The sequence below is a fragment of the Gobius niger genome, assembly GCF_951799975.1.
Source record: "Gobius niger genome assembly, chromosome: 6".
In the NCBI taxonomy this organism is placed as follows: domain Eukaryota; kingdom Metazoa; phylum Chordata; class Actinopteri; order Gobiiformes; family Gobiidae; genus Gobius; species Gobius niger.
Window position 1 is genome coordinate 28,274,132 of NC_136857.1, and position 24,524 is coordinate 28,298,655.

At 42.4% G+C, this 24,524-nt stretch overlaps 1 protein-coding gene across 1 annotated transcript in view; it reads left to right on the top strand.

Annotated features, from left to right (window-relative positions):
• The window catches only part of LOC306964180 (nucleolar protein 4-like), a 251,440-nt gene that overhangs the window by 215,054 nt on the left and 11,862 nt on the right, over window positions 1-24,524 (top strand). The window contains exon 6 of the mRNA XM_079558126.1: window positions 21,108-21,538. Coding sequence (XP_079414252.1) covers window positions 21,108-21,538 — 431 coding nt within the window. The remainder of the gene's footprint in view (window positions 1-21,107; window positions 21,539-24,524) is intronic.

Here is a 24,524-nt window from a genome sequence, read left to right on the forward strand (position 1 = left end):
CAATCGCTTCAAATAGATATCTCTAAATGTGCTTAAAGGGATATTTCAGGATTTTTGACATAGGGCCTCATTTCCTAGTTATCCAGAGTGTTGCTGATTTCTGGAGATGTTTTTTTTGTAATTCATGCAGTTCTTATATTTGAAAAGTTTTGTGGTGCTAGGCTAGTGCAAGGCTAGCATCAGCTAGCCTGCATTAAAACCGTCTTACACACTCCACAGTGCACCTGAGGCAAATCACTAACCATATAAATGTCTGTGTCGATAGAATTTTTTATATATTTTTTGGAATACAACTGACCTCGCATCACATGAATGATCGCATTTTGAGGGACTATTTTCCAGCAGATCACTCCGCCGCTGCGTAGCTTATACAAACACGAAGCTGATGCTGCTCAAATATAAAGTATTTTAAATGCAAAATGGTTAAAATTACTCTATCGACACAGACATTTATATCGTTAGTCTGGTGTTATAAGTGATTTGCCTCAGGTGCACTGTGCATAAAGTAAACTACAAAAAAAAAATCTCCAGCAATCAGCAACACTCTGGATAACTAGGAAATGAGGCCCTATGTCAAAAATCCTGAAATATCCCTTTAATATACTGTATAAGAAAGTGGGTGAAAGGGCAGTCACAGATGAAGACCCCAGCGGACAGCTCGTCCCGGGGTCAGCCTCTGGCGCACGTGTCCAGTGTCATTAACTCATGGTATGTTGACTGACTGCGAGTTGGACATGACAGATATTATCTAAACTCATTAGCCTCCCGCTGGCTCTGACATGGACAAAGTGGCGGGGCCTAGGTGATCTAATCTAATCTAATCTAATCTTCACTGTCGATTTTGAGTAATCCTTTTCACCCTGGTCGTGTCTTCTTCTTCTGCTGAAGCGCTCCGATCGCTACTTCCTGGTTTTTATCAGATCCCAGATGAAGCACAAAACTAACATCCATGTTTTTAAAACCCATAATCCATCACCAGAGCAGATTAAATTGTGTTTATTACGATGCCCTGAACTTGCCAACATGCTGTTAGCACAAAGTAAAAGCTTGTTTCCACTGTCATTCCCACAATAACAAATGTTGAATAGGCTTGTAGTTGTGGAAAAATCGTGGGAAACATGGCGGAGGATAATGGAGGGGAGAGAGAGTGCACTTGTGTGAAACTGGCACATGGAGTACACATCGTCTTTCTGTTTGAATTAACGGCCGGCTTCGGGACGTTGAGATCTCATGTGTTTGAACATTAGTTTTGAAAATCCAGAATAATGAAGTTGTTTTATCTTCTAACACCCACAAGCCTCAATCAGCGCGTTCTCCCCCTCAGCATCTACCTGGAAAGTGTGAAGAAAGCGCGGCGTAATTCCAAGACGCATCTCCGGTCATAATTGCGTTGTCTATATTTGTCTGCCGAGCACGGAGCCATTAGCACATCTACCGTCGGCAACACCGCAGTCGCCAACTCCAGTGTAGGCGCTGAACTGTTTGAACAATAACAAGGAAAGTGGATTATCTCTACTACAATGAACTGACTATAGTACTATAAAAGCGAAAAATATAATTTGCTCTTTGCGTATTTTAATCCTGATCATGGCATATTGTTGTTGTTTTGACTGGGGCTAGGTGCTTTTTGGTGAGATTTCATGCTGCGTTCCATTTGTCCTCGGATAGCAAAACTCAAACATGGGGAGGGGATTTAATGCGAGTTACTGTGCTCCATTTGGTAGCTGGGAAAAATGTAAGACAGTGAGCCAAATACCAAAGTAATTTTGGATATAAAGTCAGGCAGATGATGACCTAGCAAATGTAACTGACCGTGTGTGTTGCTAGCTAGCCTCGGGTAACGACCGGTTCCAAGCAGCTTTTGGGCAGTTACTTACAACATGTTAAAAACTTGACTTAGGATGTAAATACTTCACCAGAGGAGACTTATGTGTTATAATGGTAAGTGTTTTAGCCTTGAAGCTAAAGTCCAAAGCTAATTTGACGCTAACAACTGGTAAATTAGCACCACAATCTGTACACATTTCTATAAAACATATTCTGCTTAATGTTTATTTCGGTTTTCTTTTGTTTGTTTTTTCTTATTTCATTTTTTAACTACGTTCAAATATTGACAGGAAGTAGCCTTTACCCTAAAACATTCCGTTCACAGAGCCAATTAGAGGCGCCGTTCACGATATTTACTACATCGACTTCAATAAATGACATAAACTGTACATTTTTGGCTTAATTTATCATCTGCACATTTATTTTTCTAATGTAATACAAATGTTTTGCCCTAAGTTGTATTTCATTGTATTTCATGTTTATGTGATGGATAATGTATAGAATGCTGGTCATTATCGGGAAAATAAGTACCGACATGGCGAACTCTTGTTTCGCCCTGAAGGTACTTATTTTCCCGATAATGACCTGCGTTCTATACATTATCCCGCTTATTATACGGCCATTTGCCAACTGAACATACACAACATAAAGTTCATACACTTTTTTGAAGGCCGAAATGTTTATTTATTGACTTCTTGGCTAGGCTAGTAGCAGTGAGGCTGGTAGCTAGCTTAGCTACTTAGCTGAAGGTGCATTTGGAGGAATGGTGGTGAATCTCTGGGTAAGTTGAAAGTCGGACTCACGTTAACTTAACGAGCGATTCCCCCAACTTCTCTCACAGTGACGGGGACAGGGATAGTGTCCGCTACTACGTGCGTGTGGAGTGATATGAAAGCACGAACTCCGTTGCCATTTGCAGCCGTCATTATTTTTTCCAGAGGTCCTTTATTAGAAAATAATGACCGGTAGAACGATGGAAAATCCCATTCCAATCAATGGAGCGTTCTACTTGCGTTGTGAAGAGCCGTATAATAATGTGGGATAATTGATGATTTAGTACTTTTCACACAAAGGGTTACTGTAATTTTTAAGCTTTAGAGTTAGTTTCTAACTACAGTGGCTCCACCGGTGCACAGGAGCGGGGGGACTGAGAGTGGGCGAGCGGCAGTGGACGGCTAAAGGGTCAAGCTCACAAGAAATGTAGAAATATAGTAGCTGAGGGTTTTTATTTCCATCTTCTGCAGGGCAATCTGTTTTCTCTAGCGTAGCATCAATTAACTCATTGACAACGGGTATTTACTAGTCTAGTAAGTAAATCTAACTAGTGATATCATTCTATGCCTAGACCTTTGTGGGATTTATTGAAAAAGTTGGTTGATGCATCTCTAACAGGGAAGCTCATGAAACCCTAAAAATATCTGCGGTGAGCTTTGGTGGTGCTGTAAAACAAGCATCCACACCTTTAATAATGAGCCAGCGAACGCAGCCTGTGTGTGAATGTAAAGGATGCTCAGATGACGGGGAGAGGGGGATAGACAGAGAAACTCTCTCCTGTCACAGCCTGGTACGAGTACTACAGGCAACTAACATGACAGAATGGCCTTGTCTCTTCCTATCACACATGCTAACAGTTATAATATCATCGCTGTCATATGTATATTTCATCTCTTTGTGCCGCTGGACAGTTTAGCATTCATGTTTTGTAACTCAAAGGTATGTAGGATGTAGTTCAGATGGTGCTTCTATTTTACAAGGTGTTCGTGTCAAATTAACGTTAGCCGTTAGCTTCATGGCTAAAACACCTAGTTATACACACAGATGTCTCTAGTGAAGTATCTACATCCTGGGGAAAGTTTTTCTTTTAATACATCTTTTAAGTAATTATTCAACAGCTGCATGTTTTCTGCCACGTCCTGTTTAAATATGTATTCATTCCAACAAGACACGGCTAACTCTCCATTAGGGTTAGGTAACGTTAAACGATACAAATATGGTATTGAAAGCAGGTACAGACATTTTCTATATATATCTTTAGATCCAAGTTTTGGTGCTTTTGGTCCAAGGACAGCATTAAAGGGTGTGACTTGGTTGTTTCAGCTCAAATAAATGACTTTCTCCTCAGTTTATTTCCCCATTATTGCCCCTTTTCCCCCCTATTTACCCATCGTTTGCCCCATTTTGCCCAATTTTTTTATACTTTTTTTTTCACCAATTTTCATGCGTTTTCCCAATCCCCCCATTTATGCTTCTTACTACAAATATTTTCCCATTTCTCCCATTTTTTTTTAACCAAATGTATTCTCTTTTTTTTATTTTTCCCCCAATTTATCCATTTTGAACACATTTCTTGACATTAGAGATGAACCCGATATTGTAAAAGTGCAGATTTCTCACACATTATCTTTCAGTTTTCTGGTTCGAGGTGACAAATAATTTGAAGATATCGGAAAAAATATCGTTCAGATATCGGTATCAAAAACCAAGTATCATCAAAGTACCGGTATCGAAAGAAATGTAGCGGTACCAGCCCTACTCCTATATGGGTTACGTTAGGAAGTTTGAACGGCCAAAATAATGTATGTGTAATGTAGATTTCCAAGTATCTTCGACTGGACTGTGTTGATTTAGTGGAGGAAGTATAGATCTTATCTTCAGGACCCTCTTGTTCTTAACGTAAAGACACAAGCTTGAGGACTTAAGGAGACTTTAACCCCACGGACATGATCGGAGTTCGGACTCCAAAAGACAGAAAACTACACAGATTTCATCATGTGATGTGTGGAACATCTGCGATTGAAACAAAACCCCACTCCAGGTATGTTATTGATGAGGATAGCACATCAAAACATGACTTTAATCTCCAGAAAAGTAGATTTTTGCATAATGTAGAACCCTTTAATATGAATTGGCGTCCCCTTGAGAGCACGGCCTAATGACACCTCCTACATTAGGTTTGAAAGGCCGGCTCAGTGCCCTACGTAGTGCCACTGGAAAGCGGCTTTTAAAGGCAGAGTCCCGGTCAGCAGACTGACAAGGGGAGAGTGAGGTCCATTCACCTTCTCTCGTGTCCTTCAATCAGTCAGAAGGCATTTCATCAATCACTCGTCACGGAGACACTTAAAAGACTCTCCGGGCATGCCATTACTCAGGGGGAAACCATCTGGGCTACTTTTATTTTTCCTCATACGCCGGGGTGTGAGGATGGAAAGTGGATAACGACCATTGAGATGTCATGGAGGCATAGGTCGACTGTTTGGGAGTATCTTTAAAAAGGTCAGAAAAGTACATTCTAATGTGACTTCTACTTGTTTCCACTTAAACTTAGTCGTATTTAGAGTTGAGGGGGGTTTTTTCTTCATTTTTTCATCTTGGCGTAATCCAGCGGTTTAAGTACTTCTCAAGGCCAGACACTGCAATTGAAAACATAGATTTTTCATGAAGTGCAGTTTTTCTTCACGCTCTTGCAACAACATCTCCACCCTAGTAGCTCCTACAGACTTAAAACTGTCCAGTCTTGGCCTTGACAATATTTTAAGTTAAAGTTTTTTTCTGATGATCTAAAATGATGAGTGTTTCCCTATTCACCTGCAGTGTCTCACCTCAAGAGCTCATATCATAACGTGTTGACATCATAACATTGTGCCCCTCCTGATATTGTCCACCGTGTTTTTAAAGAACCTTCACCGGATCGTTTCGACTCATTTGCCAACTCTACAAAGTTGCTATTACTAAGCAGCTGCTTTTTTTAACCAGTTAGCATCCCCCCTGATCAGTGGTTAGGGATTAGGGTTAGGAATGGCAAATGTGATGTAAGTTGTGTTTCACCCACGCTGATCTCACACATGCTTTTAAAAAGGTCTTAGGTTTCAAGTAAAGTATCACACTGGCATAGGCTGTAAGCTCTCCAGTCAATAAGCTTTGCGACGTAATTGCTAACTCTACCTCTAAACCTAAGGTGGCAGGTAACAGGTTAACATATTTTATTCTGCATGAGAGGGAAAAGCAGGTGAAGACTTTGGCCGCCAACCTAACCCTACATTTGGCAGTAAGTTATGAAATGTATTTATTTGTTTTCTATTTATCAGGGAGGATGCAATCAATGCATGTTTGCAGCTAATGTGATGCGTAAAGAGGTCTAATATATGGAGCCTCTGGTGTCTTTGGACAAGAAGGCATACATTTCATTTCAAGAAACCTGTTATTGCAGTGGTTTGCAGCTCATTGGCTTTTTGTCCATCGTTTGATTGTAACATTTACAGTGAGGCACAAGCACTTTGTGGACTATCATGGAACATGCAATTGATTAAAAATCCGCAGCCGTTAATGTATTAAAATGTTTGTAAATGTGGGTTTAAGTCTGCTGCATTACGGCACATACAACAGTGAGCTGGACTAAAAATGTTCAATGTCGTGGAGGAAAAACCAGCTGCTCTAACCAGCCTCTACTTATCCGTCTCTATCAGTTAGTGCGATCAGGCTTTTAGCTTTCACTCTACTATCACTCCCGTCTCCTCTTCCCTCTCCTCTTCCCCTTCCGCTCTGCGCGCACCATCCATCTCAAGCCAAGGCTCATAACCCTCCTAAAAGCCTGATTATAGCTTAGCCCCCCACCCCCCTCCCCTCTCGACATGCTTGTACAGACCTGACAGGTAGCTGTACAGCGGCTAATTTAGTGGTGCCCCCTTACACTGGATCGGGGGCAGGGTTTCTTCATCTGGAAGGGGGCGGGTCTTGCGGATGATGATGCAGGCTGCCCAGATGGCGCTACACGGCGGGCGGAGCGTGCAGGTGTCACGGCGGGCACGGTCATTGGAGGTGGCACCAGAGGACGAATTAGCATCACAGCGGTCACTTCACAACAGCGGCATGTTTGGAGCAGTTGCGGAAAAACATCCTGGTTCCAAGAATAATGTTGAGTGCATGTCCCACTGGTGGTACTTGTTTTTTTTATCTGGTTTAGACACGGTTTACCCCAAGTAAGGTCTCTTTAAAGGTGCACTACAAAAGTTGATAGTAGTGCATATCAACCCCTTAGGTTAGCATAGCACCTTTATTTTCCATCCCAGTAGCCCCTATGATGCTTCTGGATCCATTTTATTTCAGGTTTTTTATGGTTTCAGGTAGGTTTTCTGGATGGGATGTATATGCGTAACTATGGAGACAGTTCAATCAGAAGGGAAAACCTACTAGAAACCCTCAAAACAATCAATCACGGAGTGCCTTAGGGGCCACCCGGGGGGCAGGGGTGTTGAGTTTGAGAAATCTTTGAAAAGTCACAATCAATCTGCGACAGTAGCTACTTCCACGGAGCTGGCGGGGCATCGGAAGTTTGTTTTGATGGGGGGGCGAGGGGAGGAGGGTCTTTGCAAACTTACAGGAAACATTTTCTAACTCAATTTCCACTTTCAGGAAATTCACCAACTGTCTGAAATTGGCGAAATTTCCTGAAATTGGCTGAAGCTTTCTGCTGCTGTATTTTGCACAAGAAGAAATCTCATATTTCCGACATATTTCCGAGGTCATTTCCCCGTCTTTGCCACGTTGCGCAGAACTTCGACCTCGAACACTTTCCCCCACCAAACCGTAAACTCGAGACCGTGTTTGTTCGCGGCGTAGCCATCTGCCGCTGTCACGGAGGGGGACGCCGGGTTCGCCTCTCACCGGTGCACGTATATACTGCTATGTGTCGAGATGGGAGGGGGGCTGGGGTGTGGGGGATTTGATCTTGGAGGTCGTTGCTATGGCGATGCCAGGCGAGGTCGCGGGGTGCATTCGACAGGGAAAGGCTTGTACGCTGAATATGTATTAGGATGCTTTATCTAATTGCGGCAGAACCTGGGGGTAGAAGACAAGAATGGTTTAGTCATTTATGTTAATCGTTTAAAATTGATATGCAAAATCAGCGTTTTGGAGCTTTTTACCATTTGCAATGTCGTTCCCTCATCCAAAACATGCTTGGACGAGTGATTTGAACCAGTCGCGCCTGTTTCTCTTAGCTCGATTCTTTAGCACAACTTATCCTTCCGTTGCAGAGCTGCAGCAGGCAAAAACATCCGCCGAAGCTTTACGGCAAGAAGATTGTAGATCAATATACCATTTTCAAACCAACAAAATGTAAGTTAATGATTAAGATCTCTCTCTTAATGAAGTTTGCAGTTTGTCCAATCGCGAGCTGGAGTTCTTCAGGAAATAACTACAACTTTCTGGCCGTCGTTCACCTTTTCTCACACTTATTAGGCGCATTTAGTTGCCTTGTGAATGAAATGCGGGATATAAATAAACTTGCCTTGCCTAATTCATTCACAAATATCGACCAGTGTGGTATCCACGAGTAGTACGAAAGCCGACCGAGATGAGGCTCTAATCCAAAAAAAGTAATAGATATACATGCCCGTTTTCTTGACACACATCCAGCAACATCTCCACTTCAGTAGCTCCTACAGTAGACTCCAAACTTTCTAGTCTTGGACTTAAAGTGGCACAATGTAACTTTTTATGTGGGATGAAAAAGGCTTGCTATTTGTGTGTATTTGACCTTTTAGTGACTCGGTGGCGTTAAGAGTGCAGCATGGCACCTTTGCTTTCCCTCACAGTGGCCTTTATCGCGCTCCAGAATCCATTGTTTTGGGGTTTCTGGCCCGTTTCCGATATGAACCCCTAAAAACAATTGATCCTGGAGCGTCATGGGGCCAATGCGAGGGAAAGCAGAGGTACCATGCTGCACCCTTAACGCCACCGAGTCATTAAAAGGTAAAATGCGCACAAATATTGAGATTTTTTTTCACCTAGAAAGTTGCATAGTGCACCTTTAACTATTTTGTGAAGGGTTTCATTTGTTAAAACAACAGGCCACTGTTTTTCCATACTGAGATATGTTCGTACCTGAGCTTAGACGAGCTGATAGAGCTGATACATGTCTGGTCTTTGTGCCCGTGGAAGAGCGTGGTCGCTTCCAGCTTCACCCCTGTTTAGAGCCATAGGAATATGCTGAGAGGCCAAATGCTAACAACATCTTTAGTCGTTTTGTGTGACTGAGCGCACGCATATAGACCAGATAGGTACGTATCAATTCGTCTAAGCTCAGGTAAGAACATATCTCAGTATGGAAATACGATGGCCTGTTCCTTTAATCTAATTCCAGCTTGATTTGTGTAATTTCTATCCCGAAAATTTCAGTGTTCACAGATTTTTGATTAACAAATATATTTTTAAATTTTTAAAAACATTTTTTTTTACAATTTTTTCCTACTATTTATGTCAGTAATCTGCAGGTTTTTTTTTTAAATTCCGTATTCACCTGCAGCGTCTCGCCTTATATATAGTAGTTTTGCTTTACTTGACCTCATCAAAGCAATGATATGAGGGGGGGGGGAAAAAGTAAATTTAAAAAGCAAATAAAACAAATGTAAATACAAATGCAATTATGCCCAAACTGTTCTTATATCTCCCTTTGCTTTTACAGTCAACTTGACCGCACATTTTTCTTTTACTGTGCAGCGGCCCGCTCGTGCCACGTCTTAGCCGGATAATCCATTGTAATCCCACGCGGGGGAGTCTCCGAAACCTTCACTACCCCCCACTCCCCTTATCGCCTCACCCCTCACCCCTCTCTTTGGGACCGATGAAGGGCTCGATTTGGCGGGGGAGGAGGAGGAGGAGGGGAGTGAAGGAATCATCATCTGTCACCACTGCGCCCAGGTTAGCCTCTCTGCCGGGCCAAGGGGGGGGAGAGGGGAGAGAACGGCCCCCTAAGCTGTCAGAGCCACACCGGGCCTCAAATGAGAAACGACAGGGAGGTCCCATTAGTCCTTGCCTTTTCTCCCTCCTCTGAGCGTCCTCGGCTCGTCCCCTTAACCCTTGCAATCCGCACTCTCCTCAATGTTTTCACCTCCAGTCAATCAATACATTCATCCTCCCTACCCTTCCCCTGTGCCGTGTCTTACAATACAAATACAGCGCGACTGCTGGTTTAGCTTAGCAACAGAAGTCATACATGCCATAGAAATACTGTGGGCAGTCAATGGATACAGACGCCGTGTTTGGGAAGGTCCACAAATGCTTTAAAATACTACTTTAACAAAAGCTGAATTGTGTATGTGTTTTCTACCAAATAAAGATGAAGAGACATGGAAATAGAAATCATGTAAACGCCTTTAGCTATCTGAGCCAGATCCTACAAACCCCTAAATAAGCAAACTTGCTAACTTGGACTCCTTTTTATTTCTATGGGTTCAACTGTCCAGATTTTGTATATAAGAGGGAATTAGCTTCATGCTACATGCTAATGGATCATTTCGAGTGCTGGTTTTCCACTTCTACTGGTAAATCTGAACTGTTTTCATAGTTTTCAAGAAAACGTTTAACTTCCATATCACACTGCCTTCCCCCAGTGTTAATTTTGTCGACTAAAATATTTAGTCTTAATTTTAGTCAAAGTGATTTTTTTGCCGACTTAAATAGGACTAAAACTGAATTAAAACTTTCTCATGAGACTAAAACTATGACTAAAATATCCAGATATTTTAGTCGACTAAAATAAGACTAAATAAAAATGAAAAGGAGAGACTAAAATCATCCAAACTTCTATTGACCGTCTAAAAGAGCCTCAGATCATTTAAATTCACTGCCAAATGAACAGCTCTGAGCTTTATTCATGTGGAAGCAGCTCCATGAAGTCAAGGACCACGATTAAATATGATTATAATGAATATTATAAATATAAGTCAACTAAATTAGTCTTCATTTTAGTCGACTAAAACTAGACTAAAATTGAAAAGTTTTTTTTGACTAAATCTTGACTAAAATTAAATTACAATTTAGTCAAAAGACTAAGACTAAAACTAAAATAAAATATGTTGTCAAAATTACCACTGCCTTCCCCACCGCTAGGCCATGCCCCATAGTACGATGCGCTGCCGTCTGTATCAACCCAATGTAGGGCTGGGCAATTAATCCACATTTCATTGAAAACACAATATTTTTTTTGTCAATCCTTTTAAATGTCACAGGAATTTATAATCTAATGGTCCACAGCCATTTCTTTGGCAGAAACAGCACATATTTTTATGGTAAATGAAACTGGAGGAAAGTATTTTTTTGTTTGAGCTGAAGTTTCTATAAAAGATCTGTCTGAGTTCTTGAGTCAGTGACAAGTGAATTGTGATTTTTGTTGTTGTTTGTTTTTGCCACATCATCCAGCCCTAACCCAATGTTTACATATGGTTAGTAAACTTGCTACTCCGAGAAACTGCAGAATTCAGTCGCCGGTTCAATTTTTCCAACAGCCATTAGCATTTGGATTGATCCAGATGTCAACTACGTTTATGTGATGTCCAAAAAGTGTATCACGGTGAAAATAACTCTTTTTGGTTAATTTGCTGTAGTTTCAATTCCTTTTTTCCTTTTTTGTTTTGTTCTTTCTTTCTGTACTGGCCCTTGGTTTCTCTTATCTCTCAGTCCGCCCAGTGGTGCACTCTGCAGCTTCTAATGACACCGGATCGATCCCGGCTCCTAATAGCCTTCAGATAATTGTGGGAACGTACACAAAGCTCTTTAGTTTTGGTAATAGACACAGCCCAGTGTGTGTGTGTGTGTCTGGGCTTTTACAGCATTTTCAAAACTAAGAAAAAGCTATGTATTTATGTGGGCTTGTGTAACATTGGATCAGTGTGTTCATCATTTGATCAACTTTGCTTTCGTTTACCAGAGTAGTGATGATATTCCCTCTGACTGCGATTAAATCTTTTTGGAAAACATAACTTAAAACGAAAATTTGCTTCATTTTCCTATTTAAGTTCCATTTTAGCCTAGTTTTGGTCCCTTTTGCAAGTCTTATTTTGGCCCACTTTTAAAAAGCTATTAAACATTGCGATTTTGTCTTTTATTATACAACCCTAGTTGGTAGTTTTCCTTTTTCTGCTACTGTTATGGCGGCTTCAGTGGCCCAGCTGATTGACAGGTTGTCCTATCGATGGGTTTCAGCAGCATAACTTTTTCCATAATTCCATTTTGAGGATTTTTTCACCATTCATAAGATAGACACTTCAGATTTCAGAATGACTGTCCTCATTTTGGACAAACGGATAAGATTGACAGATCAAATTGATATTGTTGTTGTGTCTTTGGCCAGAAACACTTGCTTGGGTGATCGTGCAGCGAGTGAGGGATTGATGGTGGATGGAGAGGCCGTTGGCGTAGATTGGCAGCCATGTTTGTCAGTCAGCCTCTGCAGCTGTGGAGAATACAGAAAGAAGTTTCATTAATCTCGTAACTCCCTCTTTAACCGAGCACATTTTCTCTCCAGACGGGCTTTACCCAAATCTGAAAGTTTCTCGACCTGAGAGTTTACAGCAGGGATCTCCAACCAGTAGCTCGGAAACTACCAGTAGCTCGCCAAGCCTCGCCAGGTAGCTCGCCAAAGACTTTCTACATCTCTACATGCTTGATAACTCAAATTTTAGATGCATTTTCTGTTTGTTCTGAACATGATGAACACAATCTGCTAACAGTTCTGTCAACATTGTAAAGCATAGGGGCAAAACTTAAGTCATTTTCTTTGAAGTACTAATTAGTCGCTACCTAAGTCGCATTTTACACAAGTGTTTTTGAAGATGTTCTCGGTTAAATAAAAAAAAGTTTTCGGTTAAGGCGGTTAAAGTGGTGCTCATGATTTCAAATGGATCTTGATCAATATCTTGAATGTTGTTCAAATTCAAATTCAAGCTTGTCTTCCCCTTCAGCATGTGCTCCCCAAACACACTCCCCTCTGTGTCTCTCTGGTTGCATGTTTTTGATAAAATAAAATCTCTGAAATGCCAACTTTTGCTGAATAACTCGCTTTAACTGCTGTTAAGAGCTCGCAACAGTTTAATGGAGGTCGCCCTTGTCTCTTACATGTCACAAAGAAAGCCAGTGTGAAAACAAGCGCAGCCGCTGTCTTTCCAATGTCATGTTATGTCCATTTTCCAGCTGTACCGCACACTGAAAGCCCTGTTGTGTTTCGCTGGGGACACTCACACCGCTCAATACTCTTCCTTTGCTCTGGGCAGCGAAGGTCAGGTCTGTAGTCTTTGTCCGGGCCAATGGCTGTGTCCAATAGCTGTCCATGTGACGCACAAAAGGGCAAACGTACATGGGGGCGGAGGAGGGGGAGGCGTAGTGCGGTGCGTTGAGGGGGGGGGGTCACATGACACGGCCAGACAAACCCATTCATTCGCATAGACGTGTACACGAGGCGCACAAGGTCGTTGTGTGTGTCGGCAGAGGCTAACAACTTGACATTAGCAATGATAAATCTTAATGAAGCCCATCGTAGAATGTGGAGTGTGCCGAGCTCGAACCCGTGACCCTCCGATGTGTACTAAGCATAGAGCGACCGCAGACCTTGAGTTTCTCTCTCCGAAGTGGAAGCCTCTTGTTCTAAGTTGTGGGATTAACTCTGTTTGCAGTAAATAGTTTTATATTGCAAAATATACTTTCTGAGGTTTTAAGCGTGCCGTCATGCTGTTCTCCTGTTGAAAAACATACTTGGGACAGTGATTTTTTTTCAGGGACACTGTTTAGAGTGATTTTGTTTACTTTCGTTACTTATTCTGCTACAGATGAGATTTTGTTGTGTTATTTGATCATAAATAGGACAAAAGTCTCATATTCTGCGCTTAAAATGTGTTCATCGTAACAACATTCATTTGATAACATGCCATTAACTAAAAGTGAAAGCTCAAAATCCGCATAAGCCTGGTATGTCAGGCCTGTTTTTCCCTCATACATTTGAAAAAAAAAAAAAAGTAGAATTAATAAAAGTAGAATTAAGTGAAAGCAACAAAATGTTGCCAAAAAAAGTTAAATTTTGGTTAAAAATAAGTGTGTAAATTCACCCATCAAAACACCTTGTCTTATGTTTGTGCAGGCTCTCATTCGTCCAGGAGATATCCATTGTAGTGAAGCTTATGCTGCGTTCCAGGCAACTGATAACTGGTACATTTCCGACCTCCAATTTGGAAAAATTCCTTGGAACGCTACTCAAAGTGGTAATTACAACATGTAAGCTCGGAGATGATGAGAGTGCTCCGAGTTCAGATACAAGAAGAAGACACACAGTGAACAAGTGCAGCTAATGATTCAACTTTAACAAAACCACTGCACGCTGAAGTGAACGTTACTTGTAGCATGTTTTGAGTTTTATCTGGTGTGAAGAAACACTCATGACGTTAGCATCTTGTTTGCTAACAGATGTAGCATTAGCTGTTTTGTTTACATATGTGACTTTCATCTGGAGCACTCTGAGGTCCTAAGTCTTTATTTTCAAGTGGGAAAGAAATCAATCACAGCCTGCCATACCTGTCTCTCAACCAATCACACCTCAAAACACCCATATGAATGCACTCTCTCTCCCCTCTCCATCTCCTTCCTTATCCCTCATAAATCATGCTCTGTTAATGGACTTAGGGCCCAAAATGTAATATTTTGAATTCCTATGGAGTGTCGGATGGAGCGCTCGGGTGACGGCAGCCTCAGGTTTAATTAGAGCCATGTTGATCCCGGGTTCACAGGGTTTTACCGTTAATCTGGAGTGTAATTACAAGTGACAGGGCTCGAGTCCCCAAAGGCCATATTCATGTTTTTGTTTTATTAACAGTGATATTTCATTGTAGCGGCTGAATTGATCCGTTAAGACCTGGTTGTTTTTGGGCCTCATGGACATGACTCAATTCAATTCAGACTAGATTTATGTAGAGTCCAATTCAAGTTTCATTGCCACTTGTGTTCATTTCCTGCAAACGGTTCCTGCACAGCACACTGAACTTCTATGATGAAGTTTTCATAAATTCATCATTTTCAAACTGTAAGAAATATGAGGACGCCGACCTAAACAAGGACACCCACAATTTGTTAAATGTCACCATTTCCTGTAAAGCTATTGCTCAAACTACTAATATTCTTTATTCAGCATCTACAGTGTGAATCCTGTTGATATTGTTAACAGGCCAAACAAACATTCTACATCTACATCGAGTCTGCGTTTGACAAAATGTAATACTTTTTTAGCCGGACCACAGAATGTGCCAGCTGAGGTCAGAGATGTCGCTGGAGCAGGATGTCCTTGTCGGTCAAATAAAGATATGACATTGTTCTGGACTGCCGGGTAACTGGATTTTCCGCATTTCTTCCCCCACGTAATTTCATTTGAATTCTTCCGATTGAGTTTTCAATAATACAGAACATGCCAGTCATTTGTCCTTTCAAGAATTTGGCCCTGTCCTTCGTCGCACCTCATGACAACATTTTTTGCTTCAGGGACAGAGAAGGGAAAATGCAATATTGAGGGTGCAAAGTATTCATGCCTTCTTCTTTTATCGTGTCCCTTAATAACTTCTATAATGACAAAGGGCAGCTACAGCAACAATAGGAGCTTATCACCACGGAGTATGCAGTGAATTATGACCACATGAAAGTGTAAAGCAGCTGCTCAACAATTTATTCATAATAATTCATAAAGTAGCGACATTGTGTGACAGCTTTTTAAATGACTACGCCAAATAAGGTGAAGTTTGAGACTTTGTACAGCTGGTCTGTGCAGAGAGGATGTATTTACTCGTGAAGTTATCTAATGATCAGAACATTTTGAAGCCAAGCATCAGGGCTGCAAGGTTCATTGATATCGATTCACAATCGAGGTTTTGATTACTGCGATAACCCGAGTTTTTGCTCTGGTTTGCTGCTTAGCGCTGACTTCACCTGTTCCACCAGAATGTGCTCACAGCTCCACGGAGAAGGCCAGGGTCAGTTCAGCCAGTTGACGGCCCGCATAGCAGTAATGTTTGTCCAGAGAAAAAGTGTATTTAAACAAATATAAATGAATATATAAATCAAAAACCATCATACCTTTTTTTGCATTAGTATAGAAGGAAAACCAGCTGATCTTTTCATAGCCATTATCGAGAGACAGTTATTGTTGCTGGTTTTATAAAGCAGCCCTTTATGAACGCAGAAGAACCACAAAACATTAAAACATCAAGGCTTAGGTCCGGTCGGCAGCAAACTGGTTTATTATTTCAGAAAACGATGTAGTAGGACCATACAGCGCTACTAGCTAGCTTTTTTTTATTTATTCATTTATTAGGGACATTGCAATTCAACGTAGATCAAACAAGCTTGTCACCGATGCTATGCAAAAGGTGTTTATAGCTAGTGCTAATTTTCAACTCCAGTCCCTGGTTGGGCCTGGGCCCATTAAAATGTTCAATTTCATCTTAAAAACTTACCTGTATAATCAAATGAATTAATCAACTCTGCTGCCTGGTTAAGATGACAAGCTTTGAGAAAGCTTCTGACTTACGCTAAGTTTGTCTGTAGCTTTGTAGCGTTAGCACTCGGCGCAGACTGTTTTCTTCGACATGCTTCTCATGTAGAAGTTTCATTGTAAGTTTTCTTTTGCTGTCAATCCCAAAAACGTTATTTATTTGAATCCACCTCGTTCACCTGTTCACTTCCCATGACAGCGAGGCTTTCATTCTGCCAAAACCTTAGAGCGGGGCCCCCTTGTGGTGTAACACCATAATTCACAGAGGTGCATTCGAGGGGCCGGCTGTGCAAGAAAACCACCATTTCTTGTGTATTTAGTGATTATCTTTGAGCACGTTGACCACGATTATTTAAAAAATGTGGCGATCAGTTAATTGCTGCATTATTTATCGCGATTAACGATAAAATTGTTTATCGTCCCATCCCTATTCCACAGTCATGTTTCCTGGCTGGAACATGTGACACTGGACAGGAAGGCAACATGATATCCTGACACAGTAAATCACACCAGTATTTTTCAATTTGCTGGACTGTTCCCAGTGTGATAGATGAAGAAATGCACCAAGGTCGAAAGGGAGAGAAATCAAGCGCTCCCGGGAAGTTCACCGCAAACCTTGAGATTCACATCGGATTCCTGTCATCGGTCAACGAATAAATCGACAGTTTGGTAACAAAAAGGATATTTACAAGAATGTCTTCTCTGCCTCTAGCACCCCGGCACGTTAAGTTCAACTACCAAATTTGAAATGATTTTCCAGTTCTATGTCCTGTGCATGTTGCTAACTCATTTCAGAGTTTCTTCCATGTCATTTGCCACACTCATTTTGAGGCACTTTGATAATTTCTCTAATTCATACCATTGCTCCCATTTAAAATATCTAGTTTAGCAATATTAGCACGTTTGGTATCGCTTGTTTGTTAGTTTGGCAAGATTTTGGGACTGCAGAGTTGCAAGAGGGACATGGCAACCTATAACCTGGAATGAGGGAGTAGTCGCCTCTGAAATGTTTTATCTGCCTGATTCTTGTGTTGCTCTCCTGGTTCTGTCATGTTTATTACAGTCCTCTGACCCGCTACAGAAAAAATATGATGAAAATATCAGTTGTCCTGAAACAAAGATGTATATAAATCGATGTGATGTTTTATAAGCAACAAAACAAAATGAAATAAAAAAAGGGTTCAAAACGGCCCTGAGACGAGTATGGTATTACAGAAGCTCCCTCACCCACCTGTTTCTATGGGAGATACTCATGCCTGTCTCATCACATGCCCAGTCGTAGATGCGAGTTGCCAGGTTTGCTGATGCTAGCGCCCACCCCTTCCCCTCGCCACGGACATTGAATGGAGAATGATTGAGCGTCAGTATTAGCGCACCTGTCCCGTCTCTCTCCAGAGACAAGAGCGCTTTTAGCTGCGGGTCGAACGCCCCAGGACCATCCTCCGCGAGTGTGCATGCCCTTCACGGGGGACACTTGGCCCCTTTAAACACAGAGGGAGCGTACCTGTGCTCCGCTGGGTCCCGGGGGACCTGCCGAAACACTAAACGCTGCCATACATCAACGTCACCGCGCAGGAGATGGAGAGGAGATGGTTTGAAGATAGCGGAGTGAGTCACAGAGCAGGACATGGGCAGTAGCACACACACAAACCCTGGGTCATCAGTTTCTCAAGCCTTAATGTCTGATGTGACTTTAGAGAAGTGCTTTAAAACTAATATAGAACATACTTGGAGGTGGAAAAGCGCTGCCAGTCTTTCCGTCTTTCTACACTGAATGTCCTTCGAAATCATCTTGAATGAACTCTAACACCCACGAATCTCTGAATAGGTTTTCTTTCCCATTGCTGCTTTGACCCAAGTCCTCCCAGTACGTCAAAAGTCATCAGAAGTCTTATTCACTGACCAACTTGACCTCCCTGGTCTTTGTCCTCACTCGGGGCGTGCTGAAAGACGCCTTTGTGGAGTTGTCCACATGTTTGCGTCATCACAGGAGCGCTGTGGTGTCAGGCCCCTCATGTGCTCGCAGATGTGGCGCTCAGATAATGCTCCTTGTGCTGGTTTTACGGGCGGAACTTCAAGTGCGTAAGGCTGCACAGGACGGGACTGTCACGGTCCGCTGAAGTGTGAAAGAGTGGAAAGGATTCTTCTGTCAATGAGCGACGTTTACATCTTCATCTGCATCCGAAGAGACTTGTACAAACCATGAGTGACGGTCTTAGTTCTAACTGTAAAGAGTAGGGATGGGTATCGGTAAGGATTTATCGATACTACTACTCTCTTATCAATACTCCTTATCGACACAATCGGCATTAATCCTTGGCCTATATTTATTTTTTATTACTTTACATTTTATTTCCAATTTGCGCATACACTTATGGGAGGTAACATACTTCACTTACTTTACTTTATCATTATTATTATCTGGTAAATCAAGGCTGTTAAAATAATGAATTAGACTCGAGCCATAGCCTGTTTTCTGCCTCTCAGTTTGTGTCCGGTGGGTCAGTCTATGGGCTTTTTTTGTGTGATCCGAGACGCAGTTAAGAAGACCGTTAACACACGTGGGCCCCGGGGCCGTTATGACACCAGGGTTCGGTACCCATCCCTTGTAAAGAGGTTGTGGGTTCAATTCTAGCAAAATTATCTAGTGCATTAACTGAGTTGTCAGTTCAATGTGTGACTGTTCACACACGAGTAAAGCAGCGTCAAACTTTAGGGGGATGAGTTTATACGAACGTTTCACTGCTTCACAACAATTAGCTTTTCTAATTAGCATAATCTGGAATTTTTAATGCATTTCTCATTTTTTTGGGGTAACTCTTTTGGAGGATTCTGCAAAGATTAGAGATTATGCAATAGTGTGTGTTCTAAGCCCTGCAGACAGTGTACAGTTGTTTCTCCACAAACATTTGCTTTTAAGACAAAGACGGCAAAACAAACTTCACGCTTGGAACATTTGAGTACAGTACATTTAGATGTGAGAAGTTCAGTCTGAAGTTCAGGTTGGACCTAGTTAGTGCCTGGATGGGAGACCGCGAGGGAGGTGGGTGGTGTTTGAGTGAGTGGTCTGTAGGGGACAGTTTGTTGGCGCATTTCTTTCAGTGGACCCCAGGGCAACTGTGGCTACAGACGTAAGAAAGTATTAAATACATAAACGTTTTCCCTTGTGCGAAGCGCTTGGGTGACTTGTGACAGGAGAAAATTTCCCCTTCCCTTCCTCGGACACCTCCTGAACACTTCCCTGAAGAGGTTTTCTGGGCATGTCCCATCAGCAGGAGGTCACAAGAAAGACCTCAGACTCACTTGAGGGACTATGACTCTCCAGGCTTAGGAACACCTCAGGTTCCCTCCAGAAGAGTGCGAACAAGCCTTGGCATCTTTGCTACGAGTGCTGCCTCCACGACCTGACCCTGGATACAATGGAAAAAAATGGAAGATGTAAGGCCGTTGTGACGTGGGGAGTGTAATCTGTCAAATCCAAAAGTGTCTATGGACTCTTTCATCTTATTGCACAAAGACATCTACAGATTCACGTGTCTTCCCTTCTCCTCCTCCCCCTCTGCCTCAGCCTGGAGCTACGACCCCCCACCCCCCTCGCTTCCCATCTTTCCTCTCCTCTCGACTTGCTCTCTGACCTCTTTCTCCCATCATCACGGCACTTCCCTGCCTCCCTCTATCAAACATCCTTGTCACAAATATGCCATACATAAGAATACTAGCTCCTTGCATTGACATGAATGACAATACGGTGCATGGGTCATTCTAAAAAGACATGTGGAATTCTTCATTGCAGTCAGATCCCTGCTTCCCTCAAATCACACGTCGCTCCTTCCATAGCAATTTAAGGCCAGAAGCGAACCCCCACCGACCCCCATCCGTTCCCCATCCTCCTCCATCAGGGCCAGCCCCCCATGCTGTTCTGTCTGCAGCCGTTTGGACCACATGAGCCGCCCCCATCCTACTGCCACGCTCCATTCTACCAACCCCCCCGTCCTCAGGTCATCGTTTCCACCTTTGTCTTCTTCATAATCAGTAATATCCTTTAATTCAAGTCATTTCTCTTGCTGTAAAAGTAAAAAAAAAAGAAAAGTAAAAACATGCCGCAGTAGTGTTTTGCTTCACTCACACATGTTTGAGTAAACGCTGGCTGTTTCTTCTTCTACTGCTGAAATGTTTCGTGGGCCGTGTTGAGCTTTGGATCGCGCGTAGAGTCTTCACTGATTGTTTGGCAGGATGAAGAGGCAGTGATGATGAGGGGTCGTGAGGTCATGTGATCAAGCCTGAGGTTGTATGATCAGGCTTTGGGGTAGGAACCTGGTGTGTTATTGTCCCACTGCAGACAGGTAAGCTTTAATCAAAAAGTCCTGTATTGTATTTTTATTTGGTAAACCTCTTTTTTTGTTGTTAATAATATCTTTTACTGTTGAGTGTCTTGAGAAATGTTTGTAACACGCAAGTTTCGGAAACATTGCTTAGAAGCTAATGATGGATGCTTAAGCTGAGGTAAATGAGAAGGCAATTTTTTTCACTTGGCCTGAAGGAAGGGTGCCATCTACTGGGCGATGTTTGAAATACAGGCTCTGGGACTTCCACTTTCATATTCATATATATATTGAGTTTGTTCATTGTTTAGCTAGTTTACAGATTTTGTTGTTTACATTGCAACAAATTTACCACAGACTCAAGTACTACTCAAGTAGATTAAAAAACGACAGTACTTTTTATAATAATGCAGTCTGAGATCCATTTTCCATAAATAATGCTGACCAAGAAGTCCATTCAGAAGCCCATGAACAAACATTCTGTTTCAAATCAGAGGCCGGAGTCACATGATCGTTTTGTTTTTTCATGATTAATGGCGATTTTTGACCAATTGATGAATGTATTTTGTTTTTGGTGACTTCATCATAAAGATCTAATGTAAAGCTTTCCAAACAAACACCCTTTAACAGCCGTTCTGCTTGTCTTGTCTTTACAGATGACTCGTCGTCAGAGAGCGGCAGCGGCCTGCCCGCCCTGACCCCGCCCGCCTCCGTCATCAGGGAAACCGAGGTCGTCAACGGCAACGGACTCCCCGTCCCTTTAGACTTCAGCACGCCCACTTCCTCCTCCTCGTCGTGTGAGGACCAGCAGGGCCCGCCCCCGTCCTCCGCCCAGCGCCTGGCCCTCGGCGCCGCCCACCTACCGGTCACTGTGTCGGCCGCCGCTGCCGCCCTGTTGGGGGCGCTGCACCCCGCCGCGCCGGAGGAACTGCGGAGGAAGTACCCGCTGGCCGCCAAGCCGCCTCTGGTCCCGCACCCCGCCCTGCCCCTCCCGCTGCCCCACAACGCACACGCCCCCACAACTCTCAGCCAATCACACGCCACCGAACTGAGGCTGGAGCGGGACGCCAGGGACTACGGGGGCAAGGTGAGGCCAAACTTACAGCGGGTTTGAAGGGGCTGCGCCTGATTTTGTTGTTTACAAACTATAAATAAGGAAGTAAAATTTATATAGTTGTGGCCTGAACTCAATTCTTAAAAATGGACAAAACAAAGCCGGTAGATTTTTGGTAATCAACTTTTTTTAAATTAGATCAAGTGTTAAGTATTGAAAGTAGAAAGTACAAATCCGTTTAAATAAGATTAAATTTGCTGCTTCAAAACATGAAAATCGTGTCTAAATTTCCCACCTGTACGGCAACATGACAGGGACAAACCTTCTTCTTTGTTTGGAATCAGTGGCACTTGACAACACATCTTCACAGCGCCACCTACTGTTCATAGAGTGTGCATTATTAGGCTTTTAAAATAAACACATGGGCTGTATCCGAATGTCCACCCTAGTCCCTAACCCCTCATTCACTACATAGGCCCGCACTATATAGTCGACTATATAGTCACTGATTCTGTTGGCGATTCGGACAAAAGCCACTACTATCTCCGCGCTGCGTGACGTCACGCGCGCTGTGGCGTGCGGATATGTTTTTTTTTAGTTCTTTTATATGAATTTATTTATTGTTACAAACGTTTATTTTATGAAAGAGAACGACTGTTTTGGCACTTTTACAGGCGTTACTATCATCACAAAAAAAGGAAAAAAAAAAAGTCACCCCAGCGTGAGCTCAGAGACGCCGAAAGTAGGTCACAGCGCGGTGTCCGAAGTGCCAGCAGATTGAGTGCACTACATCTGCTAAAAGTTCGCGAAACTCCGGGAATAAAGTATTTCTACGATAAAGACTGACCAGACTCATGAGACAGTGGAATATTTATGGATTAATACGAGTCAGATACGCTTTTACTTCACATGGATTTTACATGAATGGCTTGGATTATTCGAGAGGACGCTGTCGGTCATTTAACAGCGCAAGCTAAAGGTAAGCAGCTAACGTTAGCATCTTTTCACCGTAACGGTTTATATTTAGGTCATTTATTCATGAGAAATACGCAACACACGACTGAAACAGCTGATTTCATTCAGTCGTGTGTTTTAGTTCAAAGACCTGTGGCTGTCAGGCTCTTCTCCGACTCTCGCAATGCATTGTGGTCTATATTGACCCGTTTAGTGACCATCGATGCTCACTACTTTTCCAGATGCATTGTGGGAAATTTCGAGTCCACTACTTTTTTCTCTCTGGACATTCGGACACCCCTACAAAATGGCGTGAGCACTATATAGTGCACTATATAGGGAATAGTGTGGACATTCGGATACAGCCATGGACACATTTTCTTTTCACTTTGGAGCCTTTCGAGAAACATGGTGCAGCAGAAAGTATTTTATTTATTTCTCAAATGTAGTAGATTGAAGCTAACATGGCACGGTAGCACATGCTTCACAGCTAGAAGGTCCCGGGTTCGATTCCCACCTGGACGGGGCCTTTCTGTGTGGAGTTTACATGTTTTCCCCCATGTCTGCATAGGTTTCCTCACAGGAACACCGGTTTCCCCTACCACTAAAAACATGTACAATAGGCCAGGATGAATGAGGGTGTGTTTGAGAGTGCGCATCGGGTACGACTGATGGAAATTAGCCCAAGGCACAGATTCGGTGTGGCTTGTTCATTAACATGCACTGTCCTGACCAAATATACCAATAAACCTAGAACCTAACAAGTTCTCAACCAAAATACTACAGATCCTCAAAATCTCTCCTCTGTACGTCAGGTGTTTTTTTTTTTTTAAGTCTGAACAGAATTCGGCTCAGGTACAGGATGTTTAAGCGACATTTTGAAAGACCACAGGCACGACTTCTGCATTTGCTCGTCTTTGTTGAGCGGTGAATAGCGTCGGAAACGACACCACGTCCTTGGAGGCAGTGCATTAGCCCAGACTGAAGCTCCTCGCACCTCCATCAGACCCACTCTTTTTAAACAATGGCCCTTTGTGGCTAGATCTTTTCTGTATCTTGTCTCTTTTTGCTTGTCCTCCTCCTTTATCCACATCAATACATCTCAGCTATTGTCAGTGTGAGGCAGTTCAATATTTTCAAAGGAGCCGAAGTGAAAAGTTTCTTGTCAAAGTCCAATGTTCCCAAGCAAAAGCAAGAATATCTTGTGTTCACAGGTAGTTTTGACAGCCATCACATACCTTGATATTAGTGCGTGTTTAAACTCGTAGTAACAATAATTATTACTATATCGACTTATCGTTCAATAAATGATAGATAGACAATACAGTTTTAGACTCTATATTTAAGGTCTTCAATAATATTGTTTATCGTGCTAGTTTTTTTGCATACAAAGTTCCATAATGCAGCTTTAAGATCTTTATTGTTAAGCCCAGTATACACAGTTACCAGTTACACAGAGCACTTTGGTCAAGAAAAGACAAGCTGTGACCTATATCAAGCAGTCTGAAATGTGTGACATATAAGTATCTTTAAAGACAAAAAATATATACGATGTACTTTACAGGCTGTTGCGGTGACATCAGGTTCATATTTCACATTTTCAAACCTATTTTATTTACCCAAAAAAACAAAAAACTGTGCCATAGGAAAGAAACAAATCTATCTCTTCGCATGACAGTGATTTTAATAACTAAATTTAGGAAAGCAGAGCTAGGAACTGGTTACTAGCAAGAAAGCCGTTGTAGCGAAGGAAACACTGAAGTGAGGTCAGGTGAGAGTGTCCGGCCTTTTTGTAGAGGTAGCTTTGATATTGTGTCACATCTTTAATTCTCAAATGCCTTTCCCAATGTATTACCACACCAAGGACTCTATTCTCTGCTTGACCCTGTAAGATAATTCTTCCCTAAGCGATCGAGCCAGGATCAAGGATTTGATATCGAACTGCCTTTAGGCGTTAATGAGCCTCTCAATTAGGGTTTTATTAGGCCAGTGCTTCATACAACAATAGGCCCTTCAGTCTGTAACAAGGCGAGGTCGGAGGAAGACGTATGATGCTGGCAGCGGG